Source organism: Chrysemys picta, chromosome 3 (assembly GCF_011386835.1).
Source record: "Chrysemys picta bellii isolate R12L10 chromosome 3, ASM1138683v2, whole genome shotgun sequence".
NCBI classification, from domain to species: Eukaryota; Metazoa; Chordata; order Testudines; family Emydidae; genus Chrysemys; species Chrysemys picta.
This window is the reverse complement of record NC_088793.1, coordinates 144277993-144300679: the sequence shown is the minus strand read 5'-3', so window position 1 is coordinate 144300679 and position 22687 is coordinate 144277993. Positions and strand designations below refer to the sequence as shown.

Sequence of the window (22687 nt, the reverse complement as noted above, 5' to 3'; positions counted from 1 at the left end):
TGATTCTTTTCTCAGCTTCTCCTATATGAGATTCCAGCTTAATTACCTATTTTTGATCATACTGTAAAAACTACCTCACAGTAGTGCTGTCACTATACATACACTAAAGATTGCAAGGTGCTCTGGTTTTACAATAATATGCAACATACATGTACATAAGACACATACTTATTTCTTCTAATATTATATCTGTTTTTCATTTCCCTTTTATATCTTTGAGGACCTGAGTTACAGTAAGCTCAGCACTTGTTCCTTGCAACACTTCAGTATCTTCAGGTTTCAGAGCGGTAGCCATGTTAGTCTGTATCAGCAAAAACAACGAGGAGTCCTTGTGGCCCCTTAGAGACTAACAAATTTATTTGGGCATCAGCTTTCGTGGGCTAGAACCTACTTCATCAGATGCATGGAGTCCACTTCCTAGACACTACAGTGCTAATAAGCGATGGTCACAAACACCATCCTATACCAGAAACCTACTGACCGCTATACTTACATGCCTCCAGCTTTCATCCAGACCACATCACACAATCCATTGTCTACAGCCAAGCTTTAAGATACAACCGCTTTTGCCCCGATCTCTCAGACAGAGACAAACACCTACAGGATCTCTATCAAACATTCTTAAAACTACAATACCCACCTCGTGAAGTGAAGAAACAGATTGACAGAGCCAGAAGGGTACCCAGAAGTCACCTACTACAAGACAGGTCCAACAAAGAAAGTAACAGAACGCCACTAGCTGTCACCTACAGCCTCCAACTAAAACCTCTCCAGCGCATCATCAAGGATCTACAACCTATCCTGAAGGACGATCCCTCACTCTCACAGACCTTGGGGGACAGGCCAGTCCTCACTTACAGACAGCCCCCAAACCTGAAGCAAATACTCACCAGCAACTACATACCACACAACAAAAACACCAACCCAGGAACCAAACCCTGCAACAAACCCCGGTGCCAACTCTGTCCACATATCTATTCAAGGGACACTATCATAGGACCTAACCACATCAGCCACACTATCAGGGGCTTGTTCACCTGCACATCTACCAATGTGATATATGCCATCATGTGCCAGCAATGCCCTTCTGCCATGTACATTGCCAAACCAGACAGTCTCTACACAAAAGAATAAATGGACACAAATCTGACATCAGGAATTATAACATTCAAAAACCAGTAGGAGAACACTTCGATCTCCCTGGTCACTCAATAACAGACCTAAAAGTGGCAATTCTTCAACAAAAAGATTTCAAAAACAGACTCCAATGTGAAACTGCAGAACTGAAATTAATTTGCAAACTGGACACCATCAAATTAGGCCTGAATAAAGACTGGGAGTGGTTGGGTCATTACAAAACCTAAACCTAATTTCCCCCATACTAATTTCCCCCTTCTGTTACTCACACTTTCTTGTCAACTGTTCGAAATGGGACACTCATTACCACTAAAAAAGTTATTTTTCCTCCCTTAGTATCCTACTGTTAATTAAATTGTCTCATTAGACTGACCTCACACTTGGTAAGGCAACTTCCATCTTTTCATGTGTTATACCTGCTCCTGTATTTTCCACTCCATGCATCTGATGAAGTGGGTTCTAGCTCATGAAAGCTTATGCCCAAATAAATTTGTTAGTCTCTAAGGTGCCACAAGGACTCCTTGTTGTTATTTCAGTATCTTCAGACACTGCATCTATGTCTTTTGTGGCCATTTTCCTCCAATTTTCCTATTGCCCTTTTAAGGCAAAAACTAATTTATGCTGTTTTTTCCTTAAATAATTTTTGCTTCTTGATGTCCCTTTCCTCTGGGTTGACGAATACAGAAATCTTGGTGCCTTCACAGACTTTGGGATGTTTATTTAGCAGAATTTTTATTGGAGTACCCTTGAGGCTCACCTCAGGTGCATTCTTTCAATCTAGGCACATACTGGAAAAAATGGTTACTTTCCTTACAGTAACTGATTCTTCAAGATGGTTTGTGCATGTGGAATCCACTCATGGCATGCAGGTGCCCCTACACAGGAGATCAGACATTTTTTCTCTAGTAGTGTCCTCTAGGAGTCGCACATACATCCTGAAGGATGATCCCTATCCTCTTGTGCTCCTCCTCCCAAGAGCAGAATGACCCCAAATACTAACCAATTTTTTTGTTGCCCCGAGTGTCAATAATAAAATACGATCTGCAGGGATGGAGGGTAGATTGTGGGATCCACATAAACAGACCATCCAGAACAGGGGTTCTCAGACTTTCGAACTGGTGACCCCTTTCACATAGAAAGCCTCTGAGTGTGACCCCCCCATATACATTAATAATGCTTTAACACCATTATAAATGCTGGATGCAAAGCAGGGTTTGGGGTGGAGGCTGACAGCTTGCGACCCCCCATGTAATAACCTCGTGACCCCCTGAGGGGTCCCGACCCCCAGTTTGAGAACCCCTGATCTAGAAGAACCACAGTTACTGAAAAGATGAGTAACCATTGTTGTTTCTTCTTCAAGCTCTTATACATGTGGATCCCACTAATGGTGTCTAGCAAGCAGTTCAACACCTTAGGGGGGAGCGAGGAATTTACTGGAACAAAGATTGTAGGACTGCTCTTACAATTAGAGTGTTCACTCTTGATGAAGCCTCTAACGAGTAGTGTCTAGTAAGAATTTGAACTGAAGACCATGTAGCTGCTGTACATATTTCTATGAGAGGGAACATATCATTGATGAAGTCAATGTTCTGGCAGAATGAGCTGAAATATTTAAAGGAGGATTCAGTTTAATAATCTCATAAACTACTCTCATACAATCCATTTAGACTCTGGAAGATGCAGATTTGTCCTTCGCTCTGCCTCTATATGCTATAAACAATCTAAGAATTGACCTAAAAGTCTCATTCTGTTCAAGTAATATAAAAGAGCTCTTTTACGATTTAAGGCATTAAGCTTTATTTCTGCTGAAATTACAGGGTCTAGGGGAGAAAACTGGTAGGTGACTATACTGGTTATTATGAAAATGCCAAACCATCTTTGGAACGAGTTTAGGACATGGTCTGAATGAGACTATCAGCACGAAAAACAATGATGAAAAGACATATAGAGATGAGTGTCACCTGCAAACAAGATCCTGCATTCCAGGACACTCTACTATTATTTTTAGTGGCCTCAGATATATATTGAACAGATGGGGTGACAACACTTGTGTATGACCCTAGCCAAGAGAACTTTGAGGGCTGATGAATAACAGCTCTTGATCTTCTCAAACCGAAAAGAATGAAGTCACTCAAGAACAAATCCTGAGCTTGCCAGATCCACACACAAGTAACAATAACTCAGTCAACAACAATCGAAGACAGAGCTGATACGTCTCAAAGAATTAGTATGGACATCTTTAGTGCCAAAGGGAGATGATCGACCAATGCAAACAGCGCAGCCTCGATACTATACACAGATCTAAAATGATGCAGACATAGTCAAGAAAATCTGAGGACCCCAGATATCACCAGAGTTGCTCTGCTACTACTTTCTCAGTAATTCAAAAAAAGAAAGAAAACACACAAGAAAGTGTGATAATGGGAGAGATTCTAAGCTCAACAGATGCTTCTTTAAGGTATACTGATACCATGTCCTCCTGAAAATAAATATTGATGATCTCCTCTGACAACAAATCTAGTATCTCCCTGCTGAACTTCCCCAGCCAAAGATGATATGGGTCTAAAATGACTTTTTATCACAGTACAAAACAAGGACACACTTGTGACAACATTTTGCATGAGTATTTCATGACCCTAAAGAGAAAGTTCACCTTAAAAAAAAACATGTGTGCAGATGTTGCTATTGCCAGTTTCTGACTGAAGAGCAACATGTGTATATGTCTTAGATTGGAGGTTTATTCCAGTAATTTAGTGTTCAGAATTCTGTTTCCCATAAAGAACCAGAACATGTGTCTATAACATTCAATTTGAGCAAAAGAACCGCTTTAGTAGTGTCTACACTCATTTGACTTTTCATTCCAAACACTGTTCATCACACTAGACACTTGTTCCATTGGATTATCTGCCTCCGTGGTAGCAGCACAGTGCCTGGGGGAGACAAATGCCAACAGTCCAATGGAACAAGCGTCTTGTGGACGCTGCTGAACACATACTCTTCAGCATTCAATGCAGCAATTGCTATGTGCACATCACATGGCTTTCTGTAAAGCCAAACAACTCTCTTAAATTATATTGGTAATTTAACCTCTATGTCATAACATCCGTCAAGTACTGATCATTAAAACCATATTTAAAAACAAACAAAAAATCTCCCACCCTAATGGGGGAAGGAGAGAGATACAGTAGAGATCTGTTCATTTTAATACATTTATAAGGTGCTGGCACTATGATGATGGTTGCAAGAACCTAGACAACCATCTATTTTTGATTATTAAGGGTCCAGTTGTGTCACACTTCCCAAGAGGATACTGCCATTGATTTTATTACTACTCTTATGAGTAAATCTACTTAATGTGAACAAGGGTGGTAGAATTAGACTGATAGTATTTAAGATGACACTTCAAAACTATTTTTATTGATTTACTTTGTTTTGTAACCAAGTGTTACGTATATTAGAATCTCTTTAATATTACACACGAACTCACTTTAAATGTTTATTTTGCTGCTTTGAAATAAAAAAAAATATTGAAGGATGGGCATGCATTCATAGATTCTAGGGCTGGAAGGGACCTCGAGAGGTCATCGAGTCCAGTCCCCTGCCCTCATGGCAGGACCAAATACTGTCTAGACCATCCCTGATAGACATTTATCTAACCTACTCTTAAACATCTCCAGAGATGGAGATTCCACAACCTCCCTAGGCAATTTATTCCAGTGTTTAACCACCCTGACAGTTAGGAACTTTTTACTAATGTCCAACTTAAACCTCCCTTGCTGCAGTTTAAGCCCATTGCTTCTTGTTCTATCCTTAGAGGCTAAGATGAACAAGTTTTCTCCCTCCTCCTTATGACACCCTTTTAGATACCTGAAAACTGCTATCATGTCCCCTCTCAGTCTTCTCTTTTCCAAACTAAACAAACCCAATTCTTTCAGCCTTCCTTCATACATCATGTTCTCTAGACCTTTAATCATTCTTGTTGCTCTTCTCTAGACCCTCTCCAATTTCTCCACATCTTTCTTCAAATGCGGTGCCCAGAACTGGACACAGTACTCCTGTTGAGGCCTGACCAGCACAGAGTAGAGCAGAAGAATGACTTCCTGTGTCTTGCTCACAACACACCTGTTAATGCATCCCAGAATCATGTTTGCTTTTTTTGCAACAGCATCCCACTGTTGACTCATATTTAGCTTGTAGTCCACTATAACCCCTAGATCCCTTTCTGCCGTACTCCTTCCTAGACAGTCTCTTCCCATTCTGTATGTGTGAAACTGATTGTTTCTTCTTAAGTGGAGCACTTTGCATTTGTCTCTATTAAACTTCATCCTGTTTACCTCAGACCATTTCTCCAATTTGTCCAGATCATTTTGAATTTTGACCCTAACCTCCAAAGCAGTTGCAATCCCTCTCATTTTGGTATCATCCGCAAACTTAATAAGCGTACTTTCTATGCCAATATCTAAGTCGTTGAAGATATTGAATGGAGCCAGTCCCAAAACAGACCCCGGCTGAACCCCACTCGTTATACCTTTCCAGCAGGATTGGGAACCATTAATAACACTCTGAGTATGGTTATCCAGCCAATTATGCACCCACCTTATAGTAGCCCCATCTAAATTGTATTTGCCTAATTTATTGATAATATCATGCAAGACCATATCAAATGCCTTATTAAAGTCTAGGTATACCAGATCCACCGCTTCTCCCTTATCCACAAGACTCGTTATCCTATCAAAGAAAGCGATCAGATTGGTTTGACATGATTTGTTCTTTACAAATCCATGCTGGCTATTCCCTATCACCTTACCACCTTCCAAGTGTTTGCACATGGTTTCCTTAATTACTTGCTCCATTATCTTCCCTGGCATAGAAGTTAAACTAACTGGTCTGTAGTTTCCTGGGTTGTCTTTATTTCCCGTTTTATAGATGGGCACTATATTTGCCCTTTTCCAGTCTTCTGGAATCTCTCCTGTCTCCCATGATTTTCCAAAGATAATAGCTAGAGGCTCAGATACCTCCTCGGTTAGCTCCTTGAGTATTCTAGGATGCATTTCATCAGGCCCTGGTGACTTGCTGGCATCTAACTTTTCTAAGTGATTTTTAACTTGTTCTTTTTTTATTTTATCTTCCAAACCTACCCACTTCCCATTAGCATTCATGATGTTAGGCATTCCCTTCAGACTTCTCGGTGAAGACCGAAACAAAGAAGTCATTGAGCATCTCTGCCATTTCCAAGTTTCCTGTTACTGTTTCTCCCTCCTCACTGAGCGGTGGACCTACCCTGTCCTTGGTCTTCCTCTTGCTTCTAATGTATTGATAACAAGTCTTCTTGTTTCCTTTATTCCTGTAGCTAGTTTGAGCTCATTTTGTGCCTTTGCTTTTCTAATCTTGCCCCTGCATTCCTGTGTTGTTTGCCTATATTCATCCTTTGTAATTTGTCCTAGTTTCCATTTTTTATATGACTCCTTTTTATTTTTTAGATCATGCAAGATCTCGTGGTTAAGCCAAGGTGGTCTTTTGCCACATTTTCTATCTTTCCTACCCAGCAGAATAGCTTGATTTTGGGCCCTTAATAGTGTCCCTTTGAAATACTGCTAACTCTCCTCAGTTGTTTTTCCCCTCAGTCTTGATTCCCATGGGACCTTACCTATCAGCTCTCTGAGCTTACCAAAATCCGCCTTCCTGAAATCCATTGTCTCTATTTTGCTGTACTCCCTTCTACCCCCTTCCTTAGTATTGTGAACTCTATGATTTCATGATCACTTTCACCCAAGCTGCCTTCCGCTTTCAAATTCTCAATGAGTTCGTCCCTATTTGTTAAAATCAAATCTAGAACAGCTTCCCCCCAGTAGCTTTTTCAACCTTCTGAAATAAAAAGTTCCTGACATAATGAAACATTTCAGGCATTCTGCTTCTAGTACAGAATGCTAGATTGAATTATTTCTGGTTTTTATCCTACAGAAATTATGTCTAGATCTTATCTCAATATTCTGCAAGCCTATCAAAAAGATGGCTCACTTACACCTTTACTTTCTTCCCAGGACAAATGGATGGGCTAAGACATGCCGAGTAATCACAGACCTAATAGAGTACAATTACCAATCTCTGCCAGATCTCACCTCTGTGGAGATGGACAATGTCATTTTCACTGGGTGTAGGCCAAATTGGTGCTTCTAGTTCAGCATCTCCTCGATGATTTGTCTTCTCAATGGGGATGTTGGTGGGCTCAGGTACATACATCTCTGCAAGATGGGATAAATATTTTTCACAATCCACCAAATCAGCATTTTGCGGTACCTATCAATGGATGCTGGGCTCTTAATTCAGAAAATATTTCTTGGGGATTGTTGTTCTTATTGGTGGTTCAGGAGTTATCATTATGGTTATAGAATTTTTTATCTGCTATGACATTTATTTACTGAGTACATTTAGAAAGTTATTGTTTGTGCAATGGATTTTCCTATCGTTTAATTAATTTCATAAAGTACAGAATACCAATGGTTGCTACCAGTACTACTATGCCAACATAAACTGAATGGGACTGTCCTGTATTAAATTTTTCAAGTAAAATATCTTTTCATAATACATAATATATTTGGTAAGATTCTCTATTACAATTTGGTCCCTTTGTGCTGCTCTAGTGGCATAAAAGGCCAAGAAAGCAGCCGGATCTCTGCAGCTGGTGTAGGGTTGCATGACTGGCTCCTATTACCAACTTTTTTGCAGCCCCCTTTGTAGAGGCATGGCTGAAGTTCTCTGACTGGCAAATAGCCTCTTGGAGGTTAACAGCTTGCATAGGTAAGAACAGCTGTAATGAACTGCTATAAGAAACCAGGCCAGATTCAGGAAGCTGCATCAAACTTCTTTGGTTCCATTATGTGCATGGCTGAGAAACTATCCCATTACATGTAAGTCACAATTAAAAGTACTCATATAAGCAACTTAAAATGTTATTAATAAAAATAATTTGAAACAATATCCCAGACTTGTGGAGCACCAGAAACATTAGGCAAAAGTGGAGTCTACAGAGGAATCAAAATATTTCCTCTCTCACTTCACAAATGCATTTCATTTATCTAATAATTTAATGAAAGGTCATTCAGAGAGAACAATGGCAAAACAGTTAATCTTTGAGTTAACAGTCCTTTCCCAGAACATGTGAGATTTGAACTATACTGTTGTGCACTACTTTCTTATCTGTGGTGAGTATGCAGTTTTCTGAGTTGTTCTCCTGTGTCTCTCGGTCTCTTATGACATAAGCAACAACTCCTGTTATCCTTTGCATATGTTGCTCAATGTGAATCAACATTCAAATCGAATACAATAATCTGTGCCTGATTATAGCCTCTGACAAGAGTATAACTTGTAAAATTTAGGACCATGGTTTTATTACCTGGACACATGGGACAGCAACTTCCCTCAACGTTGATGGGTTCTACACAGGGGAGAGGGGGGCAACTGACAGTGGAGCAAAGGGTCTGACCCTGCAGGCAGTAGCAGTGTGTGCAGCTGTCAATATCCCAACGTTCCTCATCTGCATATGTTTTTCCACTAAAGTGACACACCACCTTCTTTGGTATTGTATCTTCTGTTGAAAAAAATAATTGGTATGATGACTTGCTATGGCAAAATATAAACATATTAAAAAAATCCAATGAGGAACAACAAAAAAAGGCATGAGCCCAATTTCTTAAAAATTTAAACCCATATCCATTGACTACGTAACGCATAAGTTATGACAGTAAAATGTGAAAATACCAGACGCTTTGCAAAAATTTTGCAGTTTCGTTACCAGTTCAGTTGCATATGTACAAGTGCAAAAAAAAAAAAAAAAAAAACCAGAAAACTTCACAATTTAATATTGTGTTAATTACATTCATTATATTCCCATTCCTCTTTCAGTTACCTTGCGTGTATGCATCAGACCCATTTTGACACTAATGAGAGTGCAATGTTATAGACAAAACAAATATTTTATAAGTAAAACACTAACAGTATTAATATTTTCACAATAAAAGAATTGCTCCATTTCCAGTGATACAAGTTTGTTTTTCTTCCATTTTGTGAGAGAAATAGAGTGTATGAAAATACAGATAATTTTCCAGGTTACCTTTAAGAATAGGTTTCACTTGATATGCATCAGAAGTTTAGGAGTTTAGGCACTGTTTTGATTATTTTAAGATTTTTTCACACACACTGTTAAAATTTAAAATTGATAAAAATTAAAAAATGCTGAAAAATAAACATCGATATTATCCAGCAAAATGATAAAAATAAAAATTGAATGTTGCCAAACAAAACCAAAGGATATGGCATTGCACAGAGTGCTTTGGAGGAAGAAGACTCAGAGTGGATCCCATTTCATGGAATCAACACAAAGAAAATGTTGAAGAGCAGTGATGCTAGAGCTCATGAACTGGTAAAGTAAATGAGTGAATAGAAGTCCTAATGAAGGATCAGCCTCAATGTTTTTTTCATTCATGTGGATTCCATCTCAACTGAAACTTGAACCAGGAGGAGACAGATGGAGGCCATTGCTCCTAGGTCAGGAGTCTTCAATGCAGAGGGAGCTGGGAAGAAAGCAGCAGTAGGGGATCCATGTTCAAAAGTGCAACCCTACCTTCCGATGATGAAAGTACAGCAGGAGCGGTCATGAAAGATGGGGTGCACAGCTCCAACTCACAGCTTCCATTGGCCCCAGTAAAAGACATTTGACTGAACCAGCCATTAATCAAATGCACAAAACCATGCCAAAAATAAGCACAAGACAACCTTATTTATCTTCTCTCTCATCATATAGCTCTCCATTTCTCTCCTATAAGCAAGAGGGAGATTCTCAATGGGAAATAACAGTCTCTCTATATAAGAAAGGAGAATGCTTAACATGGAAGGTGAATTTGGGAAAAAGGCAAGATGTATGGAAAAAGTAATAGAAAAGTCAGAGGAAAGGATGCAGGGCCTGCAAAACTTATAACTATATAAATATGGATGTCTAAAAGCCATCATGCTCTGGATCCAAAAATAAAAATGATGAAAAACAGAATGTGGAACCTCTGCTTTGAGAGTTCCAACAATTGAGGAAGATACTAACCCTGCAGATTTTGCCTACCAAATTCTCTCTCAACTGTGGGATAAAAATACTAAGGAGGACTGTACAGCAAGAGATGCTTTAGAGAAGTGTTCAGGAAGTCATCTAAAAGCAGAATAACAGGAAGCATATGAAAGCCACATTTTCAAATATAAACAAAGAAAAGCTGCTGAAAGCTGCCAAAAAGAGCAAGACATATTTTATAAATGTTCCAGGTTTTTGTTTTTCCCAGATGTCTGCCCCACCATTCATACTAGTAGTAGTGAGGAAGGAATTTGGAGACAAAAGAACAAAAAAGTTTCTATACAGTCTTTTATATAGCCAAACTTTTATATTAGGGAACTTTATGTTAGTGAACATGTTCCTAGAGTCCGTGAGACCAAGTAATTAATTGCACACACAGTGCAAAGAACACAAAATAATGGACAAAAAACAGAAATATATTTATCTACAGTCTCCATAAAAATACTTTCTGACAGAAAATATACTATAGTAAGTTGGTATGAGAAAATAAGTCATCAGTAGGAGACTATGTTTGAGCAGTAATTGAAATTTTGCTTTTACATTCTGGATTGAATTGTTGTTACAAAAAGGGAAATTAGCAGGTCATAACTGCTCTCAAATTTAGGTATTTGCAACTGAAACAGAGCAACATTGTGTTAGTACATAGGAATTTGAAAGTAAAATTGACTATGAAGTGACAAATTAAAATAAAACTAGCTAAACTATTTCCTTTGCCAAAATAAGAGAAATGTAAAAAGTTTACAAGTAGCATATATAACAAAGAGTAACTTAGATACTTAAGTATCAGAGGGGTAGCTGTGTTAGTCTGGATCTGTAAAAAGCGACAGAGTCCTGTGGCATCTTATAGACTAACAGACGTATTGGGTAGTAGATGGCAAATGATGATTTTTTTTAAATGCCTCTGCTTTAGCTGCAAACAAACTACAATTTGGGGGCACCTATGCAGAAATATCATGCCATGAACAAGGTGAAGTGATACAGTCCTTTGCATGGCATTGGTCAGAAAGCACTTACAATATTTTAGTCAGTTTTGTGACCCTCATTTCCAGGAAGAAGTGGAGAAAAATATGGAGGGAATTCAAAGAAATGCAATAAAAAATTGAGGGGCTGTAGGAACTGATGTTTCAGCAGATATGGCTCATTTTACCCATCTATATAAATAGGTATAATAATATTTATCTCAGTCATAGGGGTATGTTGAGTGTGGTTTTGAAATATTTTGATACTTAATAACAATACTATTAATATATAGCACTTCACGTCTTCAATTTGCTGTAGAACATTAGGTAATCCTTGAATATAAGGTGCTATAATGTTTTATGACATACAAAAATTAACTATAGCAAAAGTATGTTATTTAGAGTGCAAAGTAAAGCACTGAAAAGATAGGAAATATCAGGTTTACAGTTGCCCTTCAGATTTCTAGTGCTTGAGGTATAGTCTTATTATCTTGGCTAGGAGCAGGAGAAAGCTGTTATTTGGAAGGGAGGGATGGCTGCTAGGACCAGATACTGGGCCTTGGAGGGTGGTGGTGGGAAGCCTGGCCCATCTCTCTCTCCCTCTCCTCTTCTGCTTTCCCCATTTACCACATGGAGTTCAGGGATATCCAGCCACATCTGGTTTTTCCCAAAGTGGGGGATGGCCCCAGCAGGCCATTTGCTAGGTCTAAGATAGTTGGAGGGAGCCTAGCCTGGCTTGCCCTTGCCCACAGTTGGTCCAGCAGCTTCCAAGCATTTTTCTCCAGATACAACTTTCATTTTTCCATGTTGACTCATTTTTCTAGCTATATTTCTAACCTATTTTTAGTCCTTCATAAATGTCTCTATCCTCTACGAGTTTTCACAATAATTTAGCATTATCTACAGTTGTATTTAATATGCTGCTTATATCCTTTTACCTATTATTACAGAAGATATTAAATTCAACCATGATGGATTTCTCTTTAATGTTTTCATCAACTGTGATAAGTGACCAAGTTGTAAATTTTCATAAGGGTGGTCTCCCATTTTTGGGTGCAAACTGCATCTGCATTTTTGTCCTACTAATGACCTCATTGTAGGTGCAAATCAGGTAGCTAGAGATTCAAACACTCAGATTTTTGCAGGCACAAACACAAAAGGAGACTGTACCTCTCACTGACTGAAAATATATCTCTTTATTCTTATTCCCAAGAAAACTATTTTGTTTATTTGCTTACCTATACAATAAGGACAACACTGTCCTTTTCTCAAAACAGGTCTCTCACAGGATACTGGTGGGCAAGATTCAGAGTAGCAGCTAATCACACCATCCATGCAAATACAGCTAGTACAGACATTGGGTTTCCAGGACTCAGCTGTCAGGAAAATATCTCCTTCATCATTTTTGCAGTAACTGGGCATGCTCTCGTTGCTCGATGAGGAAGGCTGAAGAGGTTCATCTAGAAATGTGAATAGACAGATAAGCAGAAGTAAAGAACGGTTACTTACCTTAAAGTTACTGTGATTCTTTTCAGATCTTTTGTCCACATGACTCCACAATTGGTTTGCATTCATTCCATCCATGAGACTGGATTCTTTTGGCCAGCAGCGTCCAATGGGACTGCACCTGCGCCCTATATGTCCTTGTGTCTCCCCACCCGAGGACATATAGGACGGAGTGGGCCTAACTGTTGCTTAGTTCCTTCACCAATACAGAATTCCAGAACAGTAGGACTCCATAGTCACAGGGAAGGAAGGCAGGTCATGGTACCCATTTGGAGAACACATTTTGAAGAACCACAATTACCATAAGGTAAATAACCATTCTTTCTGCTTTGAGTACTTGTCCACATGGATGTCTGTTTGATGACTAATGGGCAGTTGTTTTTTGCTCAGGGGTGGGTGCTACTAGTCCTACTTCAATAAAGGCTACAGGACAGCCCTATCACAATAGATATCCTATCTGGAAGCCTCTGCGAAATGTGTGGCCTGAGTTCCATGTGGAGTAAGTGAGGATTTTTTTGTACTGACTTTGAGTCCCATTTTGGCAAAGGTTATTTGAGTCAAGTTGGTCACTTGCTGGGATGATCTTCCCTTCCACGACCTGTTATTGAGATATTGGCAGACCTGAATCCCTTGTATCCTTTGCCTAAAGAAATAAGGCACTAACCGTGCCTGTTGTTGAAGAGCACAGAAACATGAGAGGAGGGACATGTATTAAATTCCAGAGATCCAGAGATTTTGCTTCTGCCTTAGCAGATCGAATCCCAGTAGCTGAGAGAAGGAGGGCTGAGCATTGAGCCTACTAACTACTTAAGGAAAAATTAGTAAAATAAAAATACAAAATTTTCTCTCATTTTTTAAGCCAACAGGCCAACTAAGAGTTAACTAACTACCTTCAACTACACTAACTAATCACTAACTCTAACTGCAACAGAGTCACAGAGAAGCAGGTGAACACTGCAGAGGTTTCATCTCCCTGCCATGGCTGGTAAGAAGGAAATGAGGGGCAGTTAGGCCTGCTCTGCCCTTTATGCCTTCTGGATGGGTTGGGGGGGGGGGGGGGGGGTTTCCCTAATGAAAACTGCTGGCCAAAGAAGTAAGATGTTGCATGCACTTGCACCAAGAATTGGGTTCATGTGCAGAAATCAGAGAAGAACAAGACAGTGCATGTCACTACAGCAGGTCAAAAAAAATTTGCTGAAAAATTGACAAAAAATGAAGTTTAGTCAAAAATAAAATCCCTCTTTCCCCCACCCTGCAACATTTATTTTGGAAGAAAATATTTGCGCTTTCATTGAAAAAACAAAATGAAAGTTAACACCATTTTTTTTTTTTTTTTTTTGGTTTTCAGTTGGTTTCATGTTTTCAATGAGAAACCAAAACTTTTTGTGGGGGAAAATATCACTTCCCAATTAGTTCTAATGTCCACTAACTTTGCAGTGTAACAAATATTCTCTGTAGAAACTCAAATGTATATAAGAACCCTATCAGGAATCAGAGCTTGCAGCAGAGCTAGTCTTTGGGCAACCTAGTGAGCACAGCTGGCTTGTTGTAGGTGGCCTGATTGGCTACTCCACTGATAGATAGGAAGAGTCAGCAGACCAGCTCTTAAGCCCAGCAGCAGTTCAGTGGCTGTTCAAAGTACTTGCCAATGGTTGAAATAGCTCCTGTCCCTGCTTGTTTCCCAGCCTTGCTCCTGTCTTGTTCCTTCCTCCGACTCAGCCTTACCCCTGCCTTGCCTCATTCCAGGTAACCCAGCTCTGACCCTTGGCTCTGATTCTTGTCTACTGACTCCTGCTCCAAGCATGAGGCGTGACTGCCCATGTCTTCAGTCTCTGACAAACCCTGAGTTTGCTTTGTGAAACAAACTCATATTTGTTCATGGAGGAATCCAGAAGGTAGACTTTCCTGGCCTCTGTGCCTATGAAAATCTCCCCATGGGAACTTAAAGATAGTCTCCTAGTCCATATCTGGACAGCTAAGTGACCTGACTTTCAGAAGTGCTAAGAAACCCAGAAGTGCCCCAGTGATGTCAATGAGAACTGGTAGGTGTTCAACTCTTTTAAAAATCACCTATTGAGCTGCCGATATATAGACTTAGGAGGATAACTGTAGGCACCAGTTTTTTAAAATCTTGTCCAATGGAGGGTTGAGTAATTTGATACATCTTGGATAATGGGAGCTACAGGACCACTAATTCAGGGGTTCTCAAACTTCATTGCACCCTTCTGACAACAAAGTTACTACATGACCCCGAGAGGTCATTATGTTATACTCTATCAGCTGTTCTACAGCCAATTTTAATGAGTGTTCAATGTTAATATTCAAATAAAGTTTCATAAGGCATTATAAAACACACTTTACTAAAATCCACATAATATGTTTACTGTGCTCCATTTATCCACTAGTATAGGAAAACTTCAAAAACTTCATCAAATTTATCCAGCATGATTTGTTTTTTATAAACCCATTTGACTTATTGGTTCCATTAGCCTCTAGGTACTTACATATCTTTCTCTTTTCATAAATTACTGATTAAAGAGATCTATTAGGTTATCCCCCTGCCAACACAGTATTGTTATCTATAGTGTATTTGTGAGTGTTTTGTTCTGCTTGTTTTAAATGACTCAAGCGATGGGACTTCCATTACTTCCTATGGGAGACAATACCAATCTAATAGATATTACTGTTAGGAAAAATTTTCCAATCAAACTACACTTCCTTTACTCAAATCTATTCTATTTTCCCTTTTTGGCACTTATAGTCTTCTATACTTGTAGACAGCTAGCCTAAACTCACTCACAGTTTGGCCAAGCTATGCATATTTAGCTCTTTTAATCCTTCATAAATCAGTCTCTCTGGTCCCTTATTCATTTTGATTACTTCTTCTCTGAATTCCCTCCAATTACTTTCAATGTTTCTTAATATTTCCTTCATTGTTTTAATAGGGATAGAAGTTAGATTTGTGAGACAGTATTTGTCAGGATTACTTCCTCATCCCCATCCAATCTTTTTGAAGACTGGGACAACATTTGGACTTTTCCAATCCTCTGGTGCTTACCCTCACATAAAGTGAGAGCTATTGATAGCACTGCTCCTTACAGCATCTATTCATTTTTTTAAAAAATGTTCACAATGTTTTAAGCAGATATTGCTACAGAAGGTTTTGGACATCCTTTTCAAGAAACTGTCATGGATGATGGCTACAGGGATTGCTCCTGTGCAATCACAAAACCAGCAGTTAACTCTATTCAAGTCTACATATTTATTGCCAATTTCACAGGGTTTTGCAGAAGATCCAGAAAGGCCTCTGCTGGTAACTGGTAGGTCATGCTTACCTGGGCACTGGGGACAGCAGGAATCCTGCGTACGGATTGGGTTTTGACAAAGAAGAGGTGGACAGACTTCAGTCTCACACAGAACACGTCCACTATGGCATGTACACTGCGTGCAGGAATCGATATTCCATGTCTCTCCTTCTACAAAATACTCTCCTCCTGGAGCATGGCAGATAGATGGACTGCTGAGCTCTGGCTTCTGCACAATAGATTCATCTAGGAAAAGAAGAGAATTAAAAGGCAAACAAATGAAAATATGTTGGGACGATCATCAATAAAATACAACCATTGTGTATTACTTTCGGACTGTTATTTTTGATAATATAAAAAATTATTTATTCTTATTATAATAAGAACAGTAACAAAGTCAAGTAAAGTTAGCTGAGAAAGCAGCTGTATAAATAAATGAGATTATATGCGTATCATTATGGCAAAAGGTGGGAGAAATGAGACATCAGAGAAAGTAATATGAGACTACACTTATAAAAAATGCAAGTTAATATACATCCAAGAAGCCAATTAAACACGGGCACACAATGAAATCGCTGTAGAACAGGAGTTCTCAACCTTTTTTGAATCACACCCTGCCTTAGCAGTTTTTTAAAAACTTGGAGCACATCCCCTCCTCCTGCCTGGTCACTACAATGAGAAAGATACAGCCTGGCACTTGGGCTCTCAATGCGACTCACTCAAATTTGCCCTGGATGGCCCTCTGTCTTACTGAATTATTAGAAGTTTGATGCCCTGCCCCCGCCCCTAAGGGAGCATGCTCTCCTGGTTGAGAACCTCTGCTATTGAACATGGAAGTCAGTGATTTATATATCAATATTAAGTACTGGTGGGCTGAAAATTTAGATATGAGCTTGCAGAGAAACGTGAATCCAAAAATATCAATGCAATTTTGGTCTATGTGCACTGAAGTGGGAGGCAATATTCCTTCTCCAGAGTATTGTACATAAAATGGTGTTAGAGTCTGATATCAGGAATTTGGAAGGAATTCTTAGAACATCTAAAACGATTAAGGAGGCTGAAGTGATATCTACAAGAAGAGTATAAATGTGAAAGGGACAGAAAGTGTTCAGGGTGGTTGTAATAACTTGGACACAGAAGATTTCAGTTTATTAGCTCACAAGCAATGCAATGCTGCAGATAGCCCAATGTCAGCTGTCCCACAAGCAGCTGCATCCCAAGAAAGGGATATTTCCTCTTCATTTATATTTTCAAGCCAGTCCTGTAGGAAAATTGGAGCATATGGAATAGCAAAGGATCAGTCTGTGCCCATTTCCATATACCAGCTGCCTTCACTGGGGATGCTAATAATTTTTCCATGAGGACATCATCTTCCAAGAAAAGAGTTAATGGTAGGAACTTCTGGTAATGATACATGACTGCATTAGATCAGCGTTATCTTATTTTATCCATGGCTTATGACTAATAGCATATCTGAATAAAGCTATTTGTCTCAGCAAGTAGCCTATTTTACATGTGGGCATTCTGCAAAACCGCAAATCAATCTAACACAGCACCTTATCCAGGGCTTATCATCAAAACACCATAACCAGGTAGCACTGCTCAACATCAAATTTTGCTTCTCACTCCCTTAGCATGGAAACAACTGTTGCAATTGAGTTACTGCAAATTTATGACAAGGCGAGGCTTATAATGTTCCTGAACCAGTACCTGGCTAGTCAAGTATGCTCTAGAATTGGGTTCCTGAATACCTGATCATTTTGGAAGCCTTGCTGCCACACACACAGAGAAGGGTGATACCCTGATTACCCTCCTATTCAGCTTCATGGGCTCTGAAAAACACTCCAGGAATGGGATGTAATGACTTTTTTCTTCTGATTCCTTATTGAAACCTACAGCGTTCCATAACACTACTGCCATTTAATTTATCCTCATCATTAATATGTACAGACGCTCCCCGACTTACACAAGCGTTCCGTTCTGGAACGTTTTAATACAATTAAATACCCGTTTAGACCAGCTTCGGGTAGATATTGCCTGATTCTTGCATTCCATCTACAAATGCTACAAGCAGACTGGGGCAGCTCCTGAATCATCTTGTTCTGCCAAGGTAATATGAGAGAGCCCTAAGTATGCCAACAGTGTGCAGTTTGGCTTGCCTTTAGTTGGAGAGGGGTTTGGGAAAGAAATCTGGCAGGTGAACTATCTGATTTAAATGAACATTTGAGACTTTTCTGGTAAAACAGAGTGGGGCCTAGAGGGTCACTTTGTCTTTATGGATTACTGGTGAGGTGGACCAGCGATGATGGTCTGAATTTCCCCCACCCTTCGAGTTGATGTTATAGCTACTAAAAAAAGGTGTTTTCATAGATAGTATATGGAGCAAGTTGCTAGGGGCTCAAAATGAGGTCCCATTAACCAGGCTAAAACTATATTGAGGTCCCAGAAAGGAGGGGGGACCCAGACTGTGAGAAACACATGAATGAGGCCCTTGAGGAATCTAGCAATTTGTAGGATGAGAAAATATGCTATGACCTTGGACATGAGGAATATGTGCTGATACTTCTGCTAATTGTACTCTTAAAGAGCTTAACGAACAGCCCTGAATGCTCAGGGATAGCAGAGAGCTCAGAATAGTACAAATCGGGGATTCTGTGGGAGACAAGTGACACTATGCTGTTCAAATTGGAAGCTGCTTCCCTCTGACTGCATAGGTCAGTCTAGTAGAGTCTTTCCTGCTATGCACCAATATATTCTAGACTTCAGCTGAACAGCTTCTTTTGATCATAGTTAATCAGCTAGCATCCACACTGTTAGATACAATGATGCTGGGGTCTGGATATACGATCTGACCTTCATTTGGGAGATCACGTCAAGTAAAATAGGTAATGTTATTGGGGGCTGAACTGACAGGCTCATTTAGGTCTGAATACCAAAACTGCCCTAGCCAAGATGCGGCTAACATGACCTGCTGAAACCTGTCTGAATTTCCTTAGGACCCGGTGGATGGGCATACATCATCCCTGGAATCCATGAGATGAGAAGAGCATTGGACAAGCACCCTGGGCTCAGATCTCCCCTTTTAACAGAATATTTAGCATTACTTGTACTAATCTGAAGCAAACAAGTTTACTGTTGGTTGTGTATCCCCACCCGTGTAAGATGCTTTGCAGGAGCGAGTCATTGGCAGTCCATTTGTGGTCACCTGTGAATTGCCTGCTGAACTGTTCTGCTATGACATGCTGTATACCTGGTAGATAAAGATCTAGTGGCGTGATTTGGTAACAAATGCACGTGTTCCAGAGGCAAAACGTTTCTTCACAAAGGTGGGGGATGATCATGCACCTCCCAGTCTGCTGACATAAACCAATGCTATTGTGTTGTTTGTCATTACCTGAACTGGTAGCCCACCTAGCATGTGAAGAAATGCTGTGCATGTTAAACATCCTAGAGCTTAGAGGTATTTGTCTATGTGCAGAAGTCTCTTTGTGAGTCCAGTGTGTCCAGGTGAGCTCCCCAATCAAGCATGAAGGAGCCGGTCACCAGCATCTTGGTAGGCAGAGGTGGAGAAAAGGGTATATCATGGTGGGGCGTCCTTCCACTAATTTAGTGATGAGAGGACTTCTTGGGTGAACTGCACTCTCGTGTCCATGTGATGTTTGTTGGGAAGATGCACTGATTTCAACCACCCTGCATGGAGAGTAGGTGAAGTCTGACATGCTGTGTGATGGAATGCCATAAGACCCAGGATTCTGGGGGTACAGCTACACAGCAAAAAAAGACCCTTGGCAATGAGCCTCAGAGCCCAGGCCAATTGATTTGGACTCATTGGGTTTGCCCTGTTGGGTTAAAAATAGCAGTGTAGGCACTGAGCTCTCAATTATGGCATAAGACTTATTGCTGTAAGGTGGACACAGGATGTGTAGTAGAGGAGAAAAAAGCTGAAGCCCTTCTGCATTGCAACCTCTGCTTCTTCCTTGGTGACTCTGATGATCTTTGTGGGTTGTAATAGTAAGTGGAGGGCATTTGTACTGGCCTGCTTTCTCCTAGGGGCTGTCACATGGACTCCCAAAGAACGGAGACTCTCTCTCTGATTTTTAAGAGAGCTCAGGGCTTCCTCAGTTCTTGTGTTGAGCGGTCACAGCCTTCAGATCCAAGGTCCTCAATTGCTCCCTGAACCTCCTTCAGTATTACTGAATATTGTAGCCGTGAAGCCCTGCACATGGCAATGGAGGGTAGCCACTGACCGTGCTCTTGGGTAAAACACATCTAATGCCACCTGCAGTGATGGACAAGCTACCAACTGTCCCTCAGGTACAACCGACTTCAATTCCTCCCTATGTTCTTGAGGGAGTTTCTCAATAAATTGTGACACCTTGTTCCATTAAAGTAACCACACTTTGACAGGAGCAGCTAGTAATTTGTAGTGTGCATCTGCAGGCTTGCTAATGGGCAATTTTTCCTGCCAAATAAACTATTTTTTAATCTTTGATTTTTTGAGTAATTTTAGGGGGTGATCCTGGAATTTTGGACCTTTCATGCACTCAGGACACTCAGGAACTTGGTGAGTGTGGAAATATTCAAACCCATTGGAAGGGACTTGGCTACCACAGATGCTAGGGTCTGCCATATTTTTTTCCTGGTTCTAAAAGGCCTTTGTTAATGGGCACAGCAGAATGTCCAGTAAATAGTGCAGGAAAAATCATACGACTCCACAGGAATTTCTAAAATGTGCGCCATGCAATGGCTCAGTGGGAGAGAAGGACTCTATTGTCTGGTCTGATAAGGAAGAGGAGATTGCTGCTGGGATAGGATGCACTTCAGTCTGCACGTATTCTTCCTCACTTTTCTGCTCTTCCTGGAAAACAGTGCAAGTGTGTGCCAGCTACCTCTCTTAAGCCATTCTATGAAGTTTCATAGGGGAGGGAGATCGAACTCTAATAAGGGGAAGGGTTGACTAGAGGCAGGCTTCCTCACTGGATGCATACCCCAAGTGTCTCACTAGAGCCAATATTGCATACATTAGGGGTAAGAGGCTGGGGTCGTGGATGCCAAGGTGAATATTCACCCCGAGATCCCATAGGTCTGCATTTGCAGTGATAGCTCCTAGATTCCCTGTATGTCAAATAAGGGTCACATGAATCAGAACAAGGTGCGTGGGTAGGAGGTGCCCCCTCTACTGTGCTCTGAAGGGGAGGAAGAAAATGAATACACCTCCTCTAACAGTAGGACTTCCCTATCTGGAGTTCTAGTATGAACTTGAGTCTTCCTCCAGTACTGGAGCTGAAGAGCTTACTGGTACCATAACAGTGGTAGTTGGTACTAAGAAACAGGACACCAACAGCTGAGGAGAGGAACGGTGATTCAGGCTGCACTGTGTCCATAAGATTGCTCAGTAATGGACAGAATTTCAGTGCTGAAAAAGTTGATGCTGGGAGCATCTGCACTGCAAAGATCAGCACCAGAGTAATGGGCACTGGGGTCATCGGCACCACGTGTACCAATGTCAGTATCAAGAGCAGTATCAGGTGAAGTACAGGCTACTTCCTGAGACAGTATCATGTGTGCTTGGTGACCACATTTGGTCAGGGTATCAGGGGACCTGATATGGACTGTGACCTACCCTTTGGCTGAGGTGATATATGTCTTGATTTCACTAGGTCCCAGGGAGGGCAACATAGGTCCTACCTATCACTTTCAAATCACTGGTGGAGAAGGACTGAGCTGTTTTACTAGCCTAAGTAGATGGAGGTTTAGGTCTCTTCAATGAGCGAGCATGGGTGCTCAAGCTGAGACACAGCTCACTGGAGTACTGATTGAAGATGCTTATTCAGGCCCGGTGGGCCCCTTTTTCTGCAGTTCTGAGGAGGCTCTCAGAGAGCACTCCAGAAGTAGTAGTTTAAGACAGGCCTCTCTCACCTTCTGTGTCCTCTTGGAGAGGGAGCGACAGAATGAGCTTTTATCAGGGCTATGCCTCTCTTTAGGGCACAAAAGGCTTCTTGAGTATTAGCAGAATACCCATCACAGTGGGGACAAGTTTTGAGCCCTGGGGACTTTGCTTCAGTCATAGAAGCCAAATCCTAGTACTAGGTAAGTCCCTAATACTAACATAAGTTTTAACTAACATTGTTTTAACTAATTTAAAGATACTAATTTAAATAGTAATTTCCACTCCTGTTATTTTGTTTCCTGTTTTTGTTTTATCTGAAAGTAAAATATTACCTGAATCCTTTTATCTACTTGTTTTCTACTGATTTAGCATTTTATTACTATTAATATCATTATTACTTTGATGTTTACTATGCAATGCCACCTACCATCCAGTAACTCAGATATTAATTCATTATATATTAATATCTATTAGGTAATAATTATTGCTTATTTTATAAAATAGCCTCCCATGAGCAACTAAAAATGAAATAATTTTATATTAAGTTAGATGGTGGGTAAAAGTAAAGATCTTTCAAGTATTTTTAATGTGTAAATTCTGTTATAATTAAAAACAACATAGTAATTCTACATTATTTGTACTTAGCCTTCCTACCCAAAAAGAGAACTCAATCTTCCATTACAGGAGCAAACATTTCTGTTCTGCAACATGCAATCAGAATATTCATTTAATTAAGAAATCTGATTGAATGAATATTCCCATCAGACCCACTGAAACA

At 40.2% G+C, this 22687-nt stretch overlaps 1 protein-coding gene across 8 annotated transcripts in view; it reads right to left on the bottom strand.

Moving 5' to 3' along the window:
• CRIM1 (cysteine rich transmembrane BMP regulator 1) overlaps positions 1 to 22687 on the bottom strand; it is a 317691-nt gene that overhangs the window by 9785 nt on the left and 285219 nt on the right. For 7 of the 8 annotated variants that reach the window (XM_005296243.4, XM_005296246.4, XM_042848418.2 and 4 more), the window contains 4 exons: positions 16050 to 16265; positions 12447 to 12668; positions 8531 to 8725; positions 7257 to 7379 (listed from right to left, as the gene is read on the bottom strand). In XM_005296243.4, coding sequence (XP_005296300.2) covers positions 7257 to 7379; positions 8531 to 8725; positions 12447 to 12668; positions 16050 to 16265 — 756 coding nt within the window. The remainder of the gene's footprint in view (positions 1 to 7256; positions 7380 to 8530; positions 8726 to 12446; positions 12669 to 16049; positions 16266 to 22687) is intronic. The other variant, XM_005296244.5, reaches the window with a different exon arrangement.